The 13,813-nt window shown below is 42.7% G+C and overlaps 1 protein-coding gene across 2 annotated transcripts in view; it reads right to left on the bottom strand.

Moving 5' to 3' along the window:
- The window catches only part of NT5DC1 (5'-nucleotidase domain containing 1), a 150,280-nt gene extending 139,336 nt beyond the window's left edge, over positions 1-10,944 (bottom strand). For both annotated transcript variants that reach the window (XM_025864489.2, XM_025864498.2), the window contains exons 1-4: positions 10,727-10,944; positions 4,671-4,762; positions 3,196-3,267; positions 2,503-2,609 (exon numbers count right to left, since the gene is read on the bottom strand). In XM_025864489.2, coding sequence (XP_025720274.1) covers positions 2,503-2,609; positions 3,196-3,267; positions 4,671-4,762; positions 10,727-10,819 — 364 coding nt within the window. In that variant the 5' untranslated portion in view covers positions 10,820-10,944. The remainder of the gene's footprint in view (positions 1-2,502; positions 2,610-3,195; positions 3,268-4,670; positions 4,763-10,726) is intronic.
- Between the last annotated feature and the right edge of the window lie 2,869 nt (positions 10,945-13,813).

Genomic DNA, 13,813 nt, shown 5'->3' with positions numbered 1-13,813 from the left:
GCACAATGTTCTCAATTGTGCAGATGAGTGATACCATCTTCACTTAAAGGTGAGCAAAGTGATGCTAAGAGTGGCTTAGTAATTGGCCAGATCACTTTGCCCAGCGAGGAACAGTCAATATGAGCCAGGATCACCTGTCTCCACCTGCCCCATGGTTTCTACTATACTAAGCTGTTTCTGCATAATCTACCAGTTTATGGGGAAAAAGATCAAAAGGACTTGCTCTCTGGAAAATGGCTGGTAATGAAAACCATATTCCTGCCAGTGCAACAACTGGCAAAGGGATTATCAAATAAACTGTCAGTAAAATGTCTCTGTCCATCAATGCTTTAAATTCCCTAAATGGACTGGTAGGGAATGCACTTTATAATTAATGCTCTCCTTAAATAAAGGCCCTTATTTGGCCATACTGATCAAAATTTTACTTTATTTTTTGGTGGGCAGCAAAGCAAAGTTTATTGAATCATAGTAAAGCAAAGTTCATTGAGTGATAGTATAAAGCTCCCAAAGATGGAGGGGACCCGAGAAGGTTGCCCTAAAATTTTTAAACCTATATATCCTTAGAGCGCTTCTAGGAATTTTACAAAAGTGCAAAATACACACGTATGAAAACATTACTGCAGGCTTGTTTGTAACGGTCAAACACCAGACACAATGTAAACGTGTACTAGGAACAGACTGATGGACGACGCTGGATGGCAGGGCACACCAGCATTTAAGAGAACGAGGTGCATCCGTATGTGTGCTAATGTGACAGGATCTCGAAGGCGTCAATTAAAAAGAGCACAGTGCAGGAAATGTATGATCCCTTTCGTGTACTTTTGAGAAATAAGCTTCAAGGAAAGGGGATTCTGGGGGGCAACAGGAGTTGGAGATAATTAACTCTTCATTTTATTCTTTTCTATAATATTTAAATTTTCTAACCCTATGCTCACATTATTTTTTTTAACGTAAACAAAGTTTAACTGGGTTGTGGAATCACAGGCCACTTTTTTCTTCTTTTATATGTCTCTACATTAAAAAAATAGTATTCCTTTTTGAAGACATCAAGCTTTCCCTTATGATCTGGGAGAAACAATAGTAGGCCTTTGTTATGTGTCACCACCACCTGACCACTGAACACATAAATGGGAAACACTTCCCTAACCAACCCAATTAAGAGGAGATAAATTCCAAGCTCATCCTCAGAGTGCTCCTGGGTAAACTGAGCGCCAGAGGGAAGCTGCTGATTCCAGAAGGTGGCGCTCTCTAGTGGGCAGAGCAGTGAGCAAACTGTGGGTCATCCTGGGTGAATGCTCTTTTCCCAGCTGAGAAATACTTTACTTCTTTAAAGTACTCTCTGTTTCTGAATGGATGTCAGAGTGAAACACTTAGCTCCATGCCTGGCCTTTCTGGGAAAGTTATCTACAACTGCCTGCTTCTGGAGAGCAAATAGCTGTTCTCCGTTTTTAGCTGAGTCAAAGGCTACATAGACGCCCATTTAACTTCCACCAGCCACTGGGACTTGAGATGTGTGAAAGCATTCCATCTCGATCCCCAATTTGAAATCTGTTTTCCTCTCAACTTATTTTACCAAGAGCACTCATTTCCTGACATTTTCATGTCAGGAAAAAAACAAAACAAACTCTCAAAAGACAGTGAACGTACCACAGCAAATCTAGTTGTAACAAGGAATAACTCCAACTATTTTCAGGTTACTACATTTTTTTCTTTTTTTAGGATTTTATTTTAAGTAAATTTTACCCTCAACGTGGGGCTTGAACTCACAACCCCAAGATCAAGAGTCGCACGCTCCACTGACCGAGCCAGCCAGGTGCCCCTCAGTTTACTACATTTTCTGAAGGAGAACAGTGCATTTCAAAAGTGAAGTGTGGGACAAGATGGCACAAAAGTTTAGAACAAATGAAAAACTAACAATTATAATAAGATCTATTTGTTTATAACAATGTCTTAATCATACCTTATTAATTTATGCACATCAATGTCTACAAATCATTTCTGAGAAAAATTTCTTTAAAGACAGTGGGGGAAAATGTGTGAAATTATTTAAAATAAGGGAAAAGAAAAGATAAAGGCAGAAGACAGAAGATACTAGAGCTGGCAGTAAAGAAGAGAATTCAAGAAAACAAGAAAGGGGAGGTAGTATGATTGTGAGGAGAAATGGGTAATGGAGAAATTAAAGCAAGGACTGAGCATGTAATAAACTGATAAAAAAATACAGACGACTGAGGAATGTATTATTCCTAGGTGCTAGTCTTTGCGCTCTAGAACAAGTGGAAGTAAAAGGAGAATCAACAAAACCTAAAATAAAGCAGAATCAACTGCCAAAGAGACAGGAGACACGTGTGGAAAACACACCCTATTCCTATCAAACCACAGCTGCTCCCTTGTGCATCCGGGCCAAGAGGAGGCAAGGTGGCATGCTTCCTGTCCTCATGCTGCAGGTCCAAAGTCCAGAACCCAAGGGGTGGCCGTGGTGGTGCTGCCCCGCACAAGCCATACCTGATCGGCAAGCCATTCCCGCGTCAGACATGAAGTGCTTCCACTCCTTCCTGCCATACTCCTCCGCCAGTGCCTCGGGAGCCATCATCTTTGTGCCATGGCTTGCCCTGGTTTGGGGAGACAGGGTACAATGCTCATCAATGCCCCCTCTGAATACCCCTTCCTCTGGCCTTGCTATGCGTGGTCCCCCCTAAAATGAACCCAGTTTTCTTTTTTCCGTTTTCAACTGGATGATTTCCCCCTTTAGGGCTCTCTAAAGCATGTCTCTAAGTTCTTCGTCCGTTTCATCCACCAACCAACAAGTAAGTGATCAGGAGCAACGCACTCTGAGGTCCACCCCATGCTAGCTGCTCTGGACCTATAATATCTAAACTATTTCTCCGGAAGAAAATTCTTTCCTGAGAAGTTGTCGTTTGAAGATAAAGGTAATCTAACTGGAATGTGCATAGACTGGGTGGCAGCCACAGAGAGAACGGACGGGAAAAGGAGGGGGGAAAGCAACGGGCGGAGAACAAATGGAAAAATCAAAATGGGCTCCTTTCTATAAAGGGGACAATGCAAAGAAACATAGGCACAGGATCTGTCATCTGATTAATAAAAATAATAATTTTATTTAACCCAGACCTTAACAATCAAATGCTATATAAAGTGTCCTGGAAAAAAAGTTTTGACTTCACAACTAAATTTTATTACCTGAGCACAGTGCCATTATCTGCAAGTTTAATGAAGTTCCCATCTTCTAGATCCAATGCCAAGCCCTTGCAACTAAAATAGAAAAGTCTGATTACCAATCAATTCACAGATTCAGCTAACCTAAGAATAATAATCTATATTTTCAAAAAGTCACAATGCTAAAAAGGGATTCTCCCACCCACACGAACGATATGTTAGTCAAAAAAATAAGAATATCCAAGAATCCTAAAATTAAGTAGCATCCACAAGTACAAGTATGTAAGGAAAATCGTCACGTGGGAAACTGAAAGACAGCATATTTAGGTTGTAAAATCCTTATGCTTTTAAAAAAGAGGAATCTAAAACGTAAACAAAAAAAAAAGGAACATCATTGTATGTCTCTGTTAAAATGTGCAAATGTTTTCCATTAAATAAAATACACATGCATGCCCACATTTATATTCCGCCAGATAAGCTTGTAGCCAGGTTCTCTCCTATACTCTTCAGACACTGCCTCCATTTAGGTCAGGTTATAAAAACTTGCCCTCTGGGCAGGGCATATTATTGAAAACCACTAAAAAAAAGTCAAATACTAAGTTTTAGGTTCCTCGCTGTAAAAGATGTGGGATTTGGGGAGAAAAGTGGGTACAGATTCATTATTATGAATAATAAAAGCAAGGAGGTATCATGGCCACCAAATACCAAGAGAATTAAACAAAAAATGACAGGGTACTTTAGAAGCATTATTGACTCTGGTTCACAGTAAAATTTCTAGAGTCAGCAGTTTTATATAGCAAAATATTTCTGTTTCTTCTTTTTACAAAAGGGATACATCAATAAGGACTAACCAAACATTGCAGAAATATATAACAGATGAACATCATTGCTCTAGAATTAATTCTGCATGTGTTTCTGTGTGTTGTAGGATTATTATTAATTTTCCACTGAGCAATGTTAAAGTACAAAATTTTAATTTTGTTGTTTAGATGAGGAAGAGGGACAAAATAAGCCTTGGGAAGTGGAAAAACCTAACCCAGGAAAGGAGTAAGCAGTAAGAGTCTTAGACATAGGAATGTCTATTCAAATTATAGAAAACCAAATGTCCCAGTTCAGACATTTATTCAAAACATGATGATTCTTCCGCTTCTACGGTCCTGTATTTGAAAGGCAATAAAACAAATTTTTTTTTACAAAAGATGTAAATTTTAGAGACAGTTCTTAATAACCTCCGAAACCTACGACAAACTTCAGCCATACACAAATATCCAAATTAGTCAATAAGTTTTAGCTTATTTATATATTTAAACAAGTCTAAATTTAAAGTAGAAAAGGCTTTAATTTATGAAACATAAAACTTTTAATATAGAAAACATTTTGTCCTTTGACTCAGTTTCACATTTCACTTTATGTCTCCATAGAAGAGGAAGCATTAAAATTTTATCAGCAACATTTAAGAATCAGAGGGAATGGGAAGACCTTAAAAAAAAAGAACTTACCAGAAATCCCAATCCTCTGGAGTCACAGTTAGCAATTCCTTGTCATACCCTTTCTCCTTGACCAGGAACTGAGCAAAGCTATTATAAATGAGCTATAAACAACAAGAAGGAATAAAGAAAGATTAAATATAAAATTCACTATTCATTCCTAATTTCAGACCTGAAAACCTACTGGAGTTACTCATGGGGCAGATGGGAGAGAAAGATCTCTAATTGTGAAGTTCTGCAGTTTAATCCTTTTTTTTTTAAGATTTTATTTATTTATTTGACAGTGAGAGAGGGAACACAAGCAGGGGGAGTGGGAGAGGGAGAAGCAGGCTTCCCGCCGAGCATTCCCGCCGAGCAGGGAGCCTGATGAGCAGCTAGATCTCAGAACCCCGAGATCATGACCTGAGCCAAAGGCAGACGCTTAACGACTGAGCCACCCAGGCGCCCCAATCCCCCTTTAATGCAAGTGATTTATCCACCCCTGAGAGCCCCAGGTAGCTACTGTGTCTTTTTATACTGCAGAATTAGACCACCAGTATACAATTACATAACCAAGGATGACTATCAATCTTACTCCTGAATTCTAAGGGTTGGAGATCATTAAGACCTAACAAAGCTTTGTAAACTTACTTAACACATCACCACGATGATAAACATATCGACCACTCTATCATTACATCTATCCTTAGCCCATCCTTAGTGGACCATGCTTGTGAGGCACTGTTCCTCCCCAGTTCATAGATTATTTTCCCCTGAATAAAGGACATCAAACCTGTCACTAAGTTGTTTTAGTTTTGTCATTGACACAGGGTAGTCTCAAAGGGAAATACACATAGGGACCATGCAGATGACCTGAAGGAGGAATCAAGGAGCTTCTATTAGATACAGGAAATATCTTATTTCTCTGCCATAAGAAAAACTGAGGGAAAAGGACGAAGGAAGCTTCTGAAAATAAGTACAAAGATAAATGGATCTTCTGATTTCTCAATGACAAAATCCCAAGTGTTTGAGTGATGTGTCTGATTTTTTCTAAAGAGTTGGCTCAAATTTTTAGAGAACTGTGTATCCCAAGCAGAAAGGAGGCAAAAGGTGGATAAAGGTCCACACTCTCCCTACCCCATTCTCCTTCAAAGAGTGTTATTAAGCCAGCATCAGAGGCACTTGAATCTGAGGCAGAATGCTGCTCCGGGGTCAGACTGAGCAGTATCCAAGAAGATCCTTGAGCAACTTGACCCTTCTTCTCTATGTTAACCCATAACCTCTTTGACAGCATGAGGTGGCACAAGGGAGAAGAAGAAAGAGACATAGCGAAAGGGATGGAAGAAGGCCTCCCTGAGATGATGATGTTTATTTACACTGACCCCTGCAAACTCTAGCAGTTAGCTGGGTGAATCCAGAGGAAGCGGAGCACGCCAAGCCCAGAAACCCAGAGGCCCACAGATGCCTGGATTTGGGGGTTGGGTGTAAGCATCAGGAGATGAGTGCAGAGAAACCAAAAGCTCCCTGTCAAATAGAGCTGTTCTCTGTCCTAAAGCTAATTAAAATCACTATACATATACTCCCGTGAAATGCAGTGTGACGCTGAAACATGTCAATTGTTAATAGCTCACATTATGTCAACACTGTATGTCAACACTTCTCAACCCTGGCGCTGGTTCAGAAACATGGTGACGGCTCTTAAAACCACCTGAAAATTTCAGGCCTACAGGCTAGGGTAGGATCCAGGTGAGGCCATACAGGATTCCTGAAGCCCAGAGATGACTGAAAATCATTGGCTTTCCATGTTCTACGGCTTTTCATTCAATCATAAAAAAAAAAAAAAATCAATAAGAAATGTACTGAGTCACTCCAAGGTCTGGAATACTATGGGCAATAAAAAATACACATCACGATCCTGCCTTGCAGGGAACCAGTGCTGTGGGATTAACAGATATAAAGTGCTTTACAGCAGTGCCTGACATAGAAGTAAATTCAATTTAAGTATTTGCTGTTTATTATCAGTGTTATGCTGGTTAAAAAAAAAAAAAAAGGCCCTGATAAGTACCATGTGCCCATTTCCACGGTATAAATATTCCCACCATGGCCACTTTCAAGCTACCAATGGTCACTGCATACCATTAAACTCGCCTCTGGTCAAGGCACTTTATTCAGTCTTGGACTTTCTCACCCTTTAACAGTCCTGATAAAGATATGGGCACGTGATTCCAATGAGGTTGGATACTTCCTAGTATATGCCAAGCACGCAGCTCAGCACACCTTTCTCTCCTGAGAGAAAGGAGCCCTTTACAGCAGGGCTGCCAACGGGGTGTCCACAGCTGTGTTCCTTACCTCATGGAGGAGAAGTTTCTGTAATAGGAGAAAATGAGGTCAGTGTGCCGGGAGAACCAGAGAATAGTGGTGCTGAGAAAAATAAGGGAGTCTGTGCCTTTGAAACCTGTTCTCGTCCCAAGGCCTTGGTTCTTGGATCTTTTTCTATTTTGTTGAGTCACCCCAGAAACCTGGATGGCGCAGGGCCTCCACGGACAGCCCCCTTCCTCTCCCAGCCTTTGGGGCCACTGACTTGCTCACAGTCTTACGTGACTAATAATGCACACTGCACATCAGCTGCACATTCATGTCCTGTAAGTTGTATGCAGACCACAAATGATGTTTGGTTCCCCCTACAGGTTGCCAGATAAAATACGAAATACCTAGCTAAATTCGATTTTCAGATAAACAATGAATTTTTTAGTATAAGCACATCCCCTGCAGAACACACATCTAATAAAAATGTTTTTGTTATTTGAAATTCAAATTGAACTGGGTGCTCTGTATTTTTCTGTGCTAAATCTGTCACCCTATAATCCTGCTGTTTGAAAATGGGAGCTAACATTTAAAAATTGAGAGACTGCTCATACAAGGTCAGGTATCTTTCTTTCTTTCTTTCTCTCTCTCTCTTTTTTTTTTTTTACAAGTTCAGATCTCTAACTTATCTTAAAAGAATTAGATCTTTTAAGAGACTGAGCCCCTACTTCCTCATGGCAGATAGATGCTGGCAAGAGTTGAGTGTGGTTGCGTCCTCAGAAGGCAAACCCAATCTCTTGGTTGTCCCAGGCCCCACCCCAACTCCCACATCGGGGCTAACTGCCTGGCTCCATCCACTTCTGAGTCTGCAACCCCAGGAGGAGCACAGGGGTCATCATTTCCAGGATGGCTTTCCTGAGCCCCCAGGTGAGCTAACACATCCAGTCCCGTTTGCATAACATTCTGCATTTATTAAACGCCTATGATACTGATGGGAGAGGCCCTCACAGTGTTCCATGACATAGTCATCACTGACTTCACCATCTTCTCCTGCAACTCCTTGCCTGCTGCTGGACATCCAGCACTTCCCAGAGTTCTCATGTCCAGGTCCTTGCCCTGGCTGTATTTCCTCTGTCCGAAGCGCTCCCTTCTGCCTCCTCACCTGCCCCCTTTAATTCCTGTGCTGGGACCCAGCTCAAGCCATCAGTCCCTCCAGGCGCCTCCTCTAGGCCTTGGGGCACCCATACAGCATGGTGGTGGGAACAGAAGCCCGCTAGTGGGATGATCCTGGATAAGCTACTCATCCTTTTTGTGCCTCGTTATCCTCATCTCTAAATGACGCCTGTGACAAAGCAACTACCTCACACAGTTGTTGTCAAGATCTAACCAGTTCATTTAAACTGAATGCTTATTAGAATAGTGGCTGTGCCATATTCAGTTATTAAAATACCTATTTTTTATTGAATAGTTCCACAATTACTGATCGAACCTAGTATATGCCAAGCACGCAGCTCAGCACACAGAACACACAAGAAACTGTCAGAGATACTGATGTCGGGGAGTCACGGCTCTAGACTCAAGGGGTAGATTCCAACAGGTTAACAGGAAATTTTAAGCTGCGTATAAGTGCTATGAGAAATTAAAGGTTTTATGGAAAACCGGAGGTGGGATGGGAATGAAAGGGTAAACTTTAGGGGGCAGGGGAAAGCTTTCCAAAAGGAATGCTATTTAAGATGAGATCTGACAGAGGAGTTGGTGTGGTGGAGGGAGGGCCTCCAGGAACAAGAAGACAGTCTGCAGCAAGATCCAATACTGCCCTCACCACAGGGTGCTGAAACCAGCTCTTCGGCATCTTCACCCAATACATGGCCACTTGGAAAGCCTGTGTCTATCTCTGTACCCAACTCTATTATGGTGCTCAGCAAGCAAACTGCTGACATTTCATAAAAGATTTCTGAGCCAAACAGGATCCATAACACACTAGGTTACTTTCAATCTTTAAGCCTCCCTTATATTTGAGGTTTGTAGAAAAGAATCTGTCTTCGAGGATCTTGCATTCTGAGACGTGACGCGCACACATGCACAAAATGTGTTTTAACACGAGTGGTTTAATACTACTTCCTTCAGATGAAGGTGGCCACAGAGGAGATGCAAGAAAACTCACTTTCCAGGAGGGAATTTGAAAGGCACATGAGGAAAGAAAATATGGATCAAAGATCTAGAAGTAGTAGCCAAAGGATCAAGAAGAAAAGCCTTTCAACTTTCAGTATGACCAAGGAAACACCTGTATAGAAGGAAAGCAGAAAAGCGTAACAGCAGGAACGATACACCTTTTTTATTTTTTAGCATCTGTGCATAAATATAGCACAAGAGCAATTCAGACACTGGGTTTTGACCTCTGACATGTACCTGAACTTCCGGTTGGGGCACTGACCTCACCGTGATGAGCAGCAGCACAGGCTAATGTCTGCACCAGAGGCCCAGAGCTCTAACCATAAATGGTGAGGTTTAAAAATGGTTTGGCCGGTAACCATAAAAGCACTTGTATGGGGGCGCCTGGCTGGCTCAGTTGGTTAAGCGACTGCCTTCGGCTCGGGTCATGATCCTGGAGTCCTGGGATCGAGTCCCGCATCGGGCTCCCTGCTCGGCAGGGAGTCTGCTTCTCCCTCTGACCCTCTCTCTCTCTCATTCTCTCTTTCAAATAAATAATTAAAATCTTTAAAAAAAAAAAAAGCACTTGTATGGGTCAGACACTGCTCAAAGCATTATACATCGACTACTCCTCACTTAATTCTTGCAACCTTTTGCGGTAAATCCAATTATTTGTGTCATTTTATAAATGGGGAAACTGAGGATTGAAAAAAAGTTAAGGAACTTGCCCAAGGTCACAGAGCTAGTAATGGACACGCTGGTGCCCTGAGCCGGGCAGTCTGGGCGTGGAGCCCTGCTCTGACCACTGTGCTCCTATCCTACTCAGCTCTTTTAAAAGGCTTTGGTGCTTAAATCATTGACTAAAACATTTCTGTGAATTTTTTTACATCAGTTTCCGTATGAAACCAAAGGAATGGGGGAGGAAGGACAATTCACCTGAGGGTGTGGAATCAGACATACTCCACTCCCCCTTCTTTCCAAAGTTCTGGGAAGACCCCAACTTAGTAGGCTGTTGTAAGGATTAGAACTTATTCAAAGGGGGCATGGTGCACGTAGGAAGTGCGCAGTAAATGTTCATTTTCGTCTCTTGGTAGAAGACAAAATTAGGGCTAAGATTCTCGTGGCTTTTCGGCTAGCGTTCCTTCCAATACACCACACAATCTCTCCCTGACTGCAGTGTTTAAAAAGTGACAGGTGGTCGCATGGACACGCAAAAGAAAAAATGCACCGGGAAAATACAAGCCCAGGTGACTGTATCGGAGCGCTGCTGGAACCCAGAATGACTTGCAGGGAAGTTCCAAGGCCAGGGATCTGCAAAAGACACCCCCAGTTCCCCCAGCCCCGCCCCTGGAACCGTTTCCTCAGCCCGATTCTGCACAATTTGCCCCTTCTCTTCCCCACCGCTCTCTCAAAGTTGGCTAATAGCTGGGCGCAATGAGTCGGTGCGGAGCGCACGGGCAGGGCCCGGGGGCTGCACACTTCCGCCCGGCCTCGCGGTGGGAGGCCGAGTTCTGCGCAGAGGCGTGGCGGCTGCAGGCCCCCGGCAGAGCTCGCCGCCTGAGCCCGGAGGGAAGTCCAGCCCCGGCCGCCATCGAGGTGCACGCCGTGCGCCCCAGGCAGCCCGCGCCACTCACCACGGCGCTCTCGGGCAGGTTGTAGCGACACAGAGTGTGGTCCAGGTCGAAGCCGACCACGTCGCAGGCGGCCAGGGAGAAGTGCTGAGCCATGGCTGCGCTGGAAGCACTGGAGAGCTCCTCGAGCGCCAGGACGGTGCGAGGAGCCCGTGGACGGGACGCTGCGGGACGCTGCGGGACGCTGCGGGACAGGACCCGACGGGACCGGGGCGGGGCGGGGCGGGGCGGGGCTGCGCCGCCCCCCCCGCCCCCGGGACGCAGCGCGTCGGCCTCCAGTGCTTCCCGCGCCCGCGAGCACCGCCCCCGGCCACGCTTCTCCCCGCCCCTCGCGCGGCCCGCCTCCCCGCGTCGACCCCGCGGCTTCGGCGCCCTAAGGCGCGCCGACCGCCGCCGCCGAACGGCTCCCGGCGCCCCACCGCCATCCCACCCCGCCCCGCGGTCCCGAAGGTGGGGGTGACCGGGAGCCGCGCCGCCACTGCTGGACCTGGGGGTGCGGTTGAGTCCCCGTTGGCACATAACCTTTGTCACAAAATTAGCCGGGGCTCCCCTTCGTTTTCAAGGTGTCACAGAAACCGGGACACTGTAAAGTTAGACCCGACCCTTTGCTCTTGTGCGGAATAAGGTAAGATTATGGCGAAAATTCTATTCACTAATATCCTTTGACACAGCCTAGAATTTGGAAGATCTCTTGGCCCACGTGCTGAGGGTTGAATATTTCGTAGCTTGCTAAGTAGTTAAAAAACCTTTCACTATTTCCCTTTCTGGAGTGCATTAGAAAATAAATTTATTAGAAGGAGTTGAAGGACTATTTTTGCAAAATAACGCTGATTAAAAAAATCAACGTTGTCTATTTTGTTACTTAATTATCCTATTTTTTATTGGAATGAATTTTTCTATGAAGAACAGCAGAAAGTTGATAGAACATGCTACAGAATAGAAAACTTTCTGCAAACAGATGGTTTTAAGATTTATAGAGCACACAATCAGGTGACAATAATCTGAATTCTCTCAATTCTCTATTATTTTAGATGTTTAGGAAAAAAGTTACGTAAAATGGATGCTTAAGGTATTTAATTTTGAGAACCCATATGAAAAGCTAGGACTTTGAGATCTTTAAAATTATTTAAAAGAGAAAATACAATATCTTTTTAAAAAAATGTAATTCTATTATCTTTGTACTCCTTGTGTTAAATTTAAAGAAACATTGTCCAATGGAAAAAAAAATCAATAGTTATGACATAATGAAAATATAATTCATTGAGAATTACATTTAACCCTTACAAATACTAACCCTTATGAGGCCAATAGACCAATCAAGGGATTAATTTAGTGCAATAAATAGTTCAATTAGGTAGGACATTTATTGTACCTAGTGGGCCCATTTGAATAAATTGAATACTTGTTCCATTATAACTCTTAAAAGCCCCAAACAATGAATCATGGAACAGTACATCAAAAACTAATGATGTAATGTATGGTGATTAACATAACAATAAAATAAAATAAAATAAAAAAATGAAAAGAAAAAAGGCCCAAACAAATCTCTCGGGAATAGGAGGAGGAAAGAATCTTCAAGAAGATTGAGCTATTCACTGACTGATAATCCAACAACCATGTTTTTAATGTCCGTGAATCAAAAAAGAAGAACCTGGGTTGATTCACAGTTCGTAGCTATTTTCCTCTTATGACTCTGTTGCCCATGGGACATTGACTTTAACATTCCTCTTTGCCCCCTGCAGTAGGCCTGCCAAGATCAAACTGCCAGGTAGACTACACATTGAAGGCCACAAGTTTCCTTGAAGGGTATCTTGGACCCACTTCAGGGACTTCCCTTAGTAATGTAAATGTACAAGTGCATTCACTGCCAGAGGGAAGAGTACAAAAGGATTGTTTTTTCTGATATAAGTATCCCTGGGACTGGAGTTGGTCCTTAGACTTGGACAGGCTCATCAACAGACATTTCTGCTTGCTGAGTGACAGCTGTACATTTCTTACATTCCCCAAGTCCAAAGAGCTCTCTCTGCTAGAGTCTAGACATTTACATTTTGTGGGAGAATTTAGCAAACAATGCACTCCAGGCATCCTGAGAGCTCTTACCCCTCCCTGAGCTATATTCACCTTTCCTGGCCTATACCTCACACCTCATTCCAACTCCTTTAAGAACGTGTGGGATGGTTTCCTCTCCCACCCCTACTCCTTACCTAACCATGAACTTAAATACATTTACTTTGCTTCATAGGGCTTATTTTCAAATAAAAATATTTCCTTTTTTTCCTGTACATTAAACTTTTATCACAGGTACTGATAAAATACCACAGCTGTTCTATTATCAACCAAGAAAGAGTTCAATGTACTTAGACCAATTAATTTGTTTCTTTGAGTGATAATACTAAATATGTCACTGTTGTGGCCTGAATTGTCGTCCCCCGCCCAACACTCCCCAAATTCATATGTTGAAGCCCTAAGCCCCACTGTTGACTATTTTTGGAGGTAGGGGCTTTGAGTATGGTTAAATGACGTCACAAGAGGAGGGCCCTAACTTAATATGATGGTGTCATAAAAAGAAGTAGTGATCCCAGATGGAAGCATTGGTAGAAGAAAGGCCATGTGAGAACACAAGAAGATTCAGTCTGCAAGCAAAAAAGGAGGGTTTCACCAGAAACCTACCCAGCTGGCACCTTGATCTTGGACTTCCAGCTTCTAGAGCTGTGAGAAAATAATTTTCTGTTGTTTAAGCCACTAAGTCTGTAGTATTCTGTTAAGGCAGTCTCAGCAAACTAAGACATTCAGTAAGGAGATTTGACTCGAACCAATGTTGTTGGGTCAAATTTAGTAAATAGTATTTGCATTTGAAAGATCCCTAAATGACATGAACTTCTGCTTAAGTTTTTTTGCTTAAGTTATTTGTTGGTTTTAAGGACTTTGGTATTTTTGAGTATAATGTTAATACTATGCTGTGAAATTTTAGGATTTTTTTAGTATTCCATGTACTGAGTTTTCCTTTTAACTCGAAAGTTATGAAATAATTTAGAAATGCTCAGAAATAAGTTATATTTTTGCTGATTTTCTAGAATTGAATTTCATCAT

This window comes from Callorhinus ursinus, unplaced genomic scaffold (assembly GCF_003265705.2).
Source record: "Callorhinus ursinus isolate GAN/ISIS: 27379988/994484 unplaced genomic scaffold, GSC_fseal_2.0 scaffold6, whole genome shotgun sequence".
NCBI lineage: Eukaryota > Metazoa > Chordata > Mammalia > Carnivora > Otariidae > Callorhinus > Callorhinus ursinus.
Note: the sequence above shows the minus strand (reverse complement) of the source record. Positions and strands in the feature narration are given on the sequence as shown.